General features: G+C 38.0%; 1 protein-coding gene across 1 annotated transcript; it reads right to left on the reverse strand.

Annotated features, from left to right (window-relative positions):
• Positions 1–4,010, reverse strand: LOC142520776 (uncharacterized). The gene is made up of 8 exons (XM_075623898.1): positions 3,807–4,010; positions 3,103–3,451; positions 2,414–2,485; positions 1,551–1,615; positions 1,157–1,313; positions 843–926; positions 671–760; positions 1–589 (listed from the first exon to the last, which is right to left on the reverse strand). The coding sequence occupies exons 2-8, from the start codon at positions 3,397–3,399 to the stop codon at positions 443–445; spliced, it is 912 nt and encodes a 303-aa protein (XP_075480013.1). The 5' UTR covers positions 3,400–3,451; positions 3,807–4,010; the 3' UTR covers positions 1–442.
• Between the last annotated feature and the right edge of the window lie 767 nt (positions 4,011–4,777).

A 4,777-nucleotide genomic window follows, 5' to 3' on the forward strand; every position in this document is an offset into this window, starting at 1 on the left:
TGCACTGAAAAGGAGTGGATTGAAATATTAATCAACAAAGCAAAGAATTACACATGTATTCCCTGGACAATACATAACAGAGAACTCTTCCTTCACTTTTGCCTCACGCTCGATCGTACCAGGGCGACACAGGCGGTCGCACCTTAAATGACTCGTAATATTTCTAAAGATTAACGTGCATACACGCACTTAGGCTCCTCTATGCTGTTTACTAGGAGTAACTTGAGGCTCCTTATAACTGGTTCTAGTTGTACATGAATACGAAACGTAAATCAAATGTATATAGTTTTTATGAATGAGGATTGGAGCGAAAACTCGATGTCAAACGAGAGTGATAGTTAAGCTCGTGAGAGGCAGGTATTCATTCATATACACACATGGGAGGTAATGAAAACGGAAAAAACATGAATCATCTTCTGCACAGTAGGATGCATGAAGCACATTACGCGGTGTTTCTCTGAGGACGTTCCTGCTGGGGATTGATTGCTGGAGTGACTGTGGGTGCAGCAGCTGAGGCCACCAAAAGACCTCTACTTTGAGCCGCTTGAACCACAATCGCCAGTTGTGCGGCTGTTAGTGTTGCTGCCTCCTGTTCAACCAAATGGCAGATCCAAGTAAGGATGAGTAGACGTAAAGGGGGGGTGAATTGTTGCCTTTATCGCATATTTACCTGTTGTTGCCGCCTGCGTTGAAGGATGCTGATGGCCCATATCATAATGTAGAAAGGCAGAAGAAACCCAATAGCTCGTAGTATGATCAGCTGCACGTTGTAGCTTCTAATGAAACTCGAATCACAGCATAAACTTAGTGAACTGCACAAAATTAAGTTACTATCGACTTACAGAGAAAAACGTCACAGCATCTTCATCTGTATCTCCATCATCAGTGATGGAAAGTGCTTGCTGTAGCAGCAGGAGGGCCATTAACTGTTGGTTCAAGAACGAGTTATTTTCATCTCACGTTAAATCAGATTTCAAATAAATATGACCCCAGACTTGATCTTCTATTTATTCTGTCAATCTTTTGTTTATCATTTCTTATTTGCACTTTTTCCCCGATCATATAGATGATAAAACCAATTCCTTCAAAATTCAATCAAATACGGTACAATGACACATGATGGACAAAAAATAGTGAATTTGCAGAGTAGTCTTACAATTAGAGCTGCTGAACGGCCAAACGCAGCACTGCTGCTGTTTGGATCGTTATAATCTTCATTGTCAGATTCAAATAATCGACGTTCAGCATCAGTAAGGACCCGAAAACGGGGATCGTGCAAATCCAGTGGCGTTCCAGAAAGCAAGAATCCTCCACTGCAAGAACCAATTCACAAAACAAAATTAACTAAGATGGTTGTCATTATTTCCATGTTGAGACAAAATGGAAGTTCCCGTCCATATGTTGATTTTCAAGGTTTACACGGCAAAACAAATTGTGGTCAAACGGTACACGATCCTACACTTAAACTATCCATTTTGTTTCCTAAATCAAGAAAAAGCAGCTAGAGTCAAAAATGGTATATAATTCTAACATATAAACCCACGACATACCCAATATCAATGGTAGTCTCCTCTGGTGGAGGCCGTGGAGGAGCAGTATAACCAGGCTGATATGGCTGCACAACGAAACGAAGAATGATAACCCTTAAGTAGAGGATAACGTCAGGACAAAAACTCATTAATTTTTCAGTGAATAATATCATCCGAATTGATTTGATCCAAGCTGATTGGCTATTTCAAAATTCAAAACTAATATTTAATTGTTGGACAAATTTTTACTATTTTAAATGTAATTAGGCCATATAAACTTTACTTTTATTGTTTGGGCTTATTGTTTCCTATTATTAATGCATTAGTGAGTACATAGAATAATTTTGTATTTTCAAAGTTATGCTTATATACCCACTTAAAAGGATAGCATAGACTTCTCAGAACCTACTATGTCCAATTTTCAAATTACTTATTTCCAAATTATTGAGCATTTTTACTTAAAATTTGAGGTTTTTTAGCCTTGAGAGAGTTCCCTAGTCCTCTCATTCCTTGTGTTGTCACAGACTCACAATTGAATACCTAAGGTTCTTGTCCCATTTCCTGACAATGGATCGAGATAAACTTTCAGATACCGAGGTTGTTGGATGGATAAGCAATGTGTCAAGGTGAGTTTCAAAATATCAAGGTTCTTATTTCCTTAACCAACAGGTCAAAGGTTAAGTATTTCACAAGCATCGCATCAATACATCATTATCCCGTGCATATATACAGAAACGCTGTCAACTATCATTTCGGGAATGAAGAATAACTACAAATATACATCGCTCATGAAACAAATGAATCTAGCGGTAAAAGCAATCAGTTTCAAAGTTTTGGGTATGAGAGTTAAAAAGCATGCATCTATTTCCACCAAAAGCACGTACCTGATGGCAGATCTCACATATAATATCTCCCTTTTCGTTGCACCAACGTTGAACGCATTTTCTGTGAGCATACTGCAAAATAATGATGCCCAGTAAAATACTTGAAGTTCCCAATTAAAGAGGCTAAAGGAGAAGAAAACTTCTTTGGGACACGGAAGACTTGGATAAGCTGTAATAGCACAGAACTTAAAACAAATAAGATTATGGGTATACGATCAACAAGCACCTACAATGTCTTGCTCAAGTTGGTTTATCCTTTATCTGTGGTAGTTTAGTACATGGTCACTCCGACGACAAGTGGAAACTTCTCTATCATTTGGATAGGGATACTTACGGAGAAAATTGAGGTTTAACATCTGATTTGCTACAAAGTTATATAGCTGATAAATGTTGGCAGTCTGGAATGAATAAGAAATGTTTAAATCTCAAAGGCCATGAGGCACACAATCTAATTGCAGATCAAATTTACTTTGTAGTCCAAATCATTATAAAAATCAAAACTTTCATGCCTAAACACCTCAATGGACCCCGTTTTCAGGAAGATGGTGATAAACCACTACACATCAAGCAACAAACACAGAAATATTATGCTACAAGATAAAGATCCTGGGCAAACAACCACATACTCATCCTGGGCAAACAACCACATACTCAAGCCAACAAAAGATGCAAGAAAATTGAATCTTTACCTTAAGACTCCCACTACAAGCGCAAGGACACTCCATATTCCTGACAGAATCTTCCTCCTGGCATATTCGGCACTCCCCCATTCCTATAAGTGGCGCTGCCTCATCTGCCTCCTCATTGTCTACCATCACCACAACCACCGAATCGTGTTCCCCCGCAGTTGATGACGAGGACCCTGCCACCACTTCTGGGGCTTTACCAGTGGGTAGACATGCCAAAGGCTGCGGTGGCAGCTGGACAGGCTCAACTGCAGCAGGTTTCGACAACTGGTCCACATTCACCACCAAGTGCTCACCCATTTACACTCCTTTTCAAAACCACCAACACAATCGATAATAACCACAGGAATTCCTAAACAGAGAAAACACCAACAAAGACTTCAAAATTACAATCTAATGAACACCCATTACCTTTTGTGCATAAAGCTAAAATCTTTTAACTATTTACATATAAGAAAACCCCGCGAGAAAGAAGATTCTTCAAGCCAAAACATGAAAACCCATTTAAAGAAATACCTATATTATAATCAAAAACATCAATCTGACTCGCTTCTCACAACCTACATCCAAATTTCTAACCAAAAACATTGGGTATCACAAGAAAAAGTTTAAATCAACACATAAACGTCAATTGCCAACAGAAAATGAATTGACAACAAACAATGGAAAAAAAGAAACAAGATAAACAAGGGAAGCTACAAATTTACCTGAAGAACAAAGAACCGATGAATCGGAATCGAACACAGAACCGAATTTGCTGTCCAACCAATCGAGAAATGAAAGTCAACTACGATTTTTACGCATTTTTGTGCTCCTTTACCTCGAGAAACTTTGACTAATGATTATATGTCCGTCCTCTCAATAATTTTCTCCGCGTACGAAGGCTTCCCCACGTTATCCAGCGTAAGAAGGGCGTGTACGTTTTGACAAGATTAATATTAATGATTGAGTAGATATTTTGTGAGATGATTTTATTAATTTTTATCTGTGAGACGGGTAAATCATATCGATATTCATAATAAAAAGTAATACTCTTAGCATAAAAAGTAATATTTTTTCATGGATGACCCAAATAAGAGATCCGTCTTACAAAATACGACCCGTGAAACCGTCTCACACAAATTTTTGCCTTAATTATTAATCAAGTTTGCTGATTGTGACATTTTATTTTAGCCAAAATTCCATTTATTTCCCAATAATTTTTTCATTTTTTTTATTATTTATATCATCAAATTTCAATTTTAAATAATTTATTATTCATAATAATAATCTTACACAAAAAAACGAATAAAAATGGAAGCCAATTTTCGCTCTCAAGAGGAGGAAGACATTCTGGAACGAAGCACAAAGAAATCAAAGCAATCCATAGAAAACCAAATGCAAGGAATCGAAAGAGAAGTGATACAGGGCAATTTCCCACAAAATAACCACATGGAGACCCACGGGAAACCGCTGTCAAATCCACCAGGAATCAAAATTTCATTCAAGGACACCCTATTGGGCAAGGATACGAACGCAAACACAACCATATACCCGGATGAGGAAGAAATAAACTCAGATGATGAACATGAAGACAGTGAAGAATGGACTGAGGAGGATGGATGCCCGCAGATCAGATTAACACGAGAAGAAAAGGCAAGACTACGTAGGCCATGGCGTCAAACCTTGATAGTTAAAG

Source organism: Primulina tabacum, chromosome 12 (assembly GCF_025594145.1).
Source record: "Primulina tabacum isolate GXHZ01 chromosome 12, ASM2559414v2, whole genome shotgun sequence".
NCBI lineage: Eukaryota > Viridiplantae > Streptophyta > Magnoliopsida > Lamiales > Gesneriaceae > Primulina > Primulina tabacum.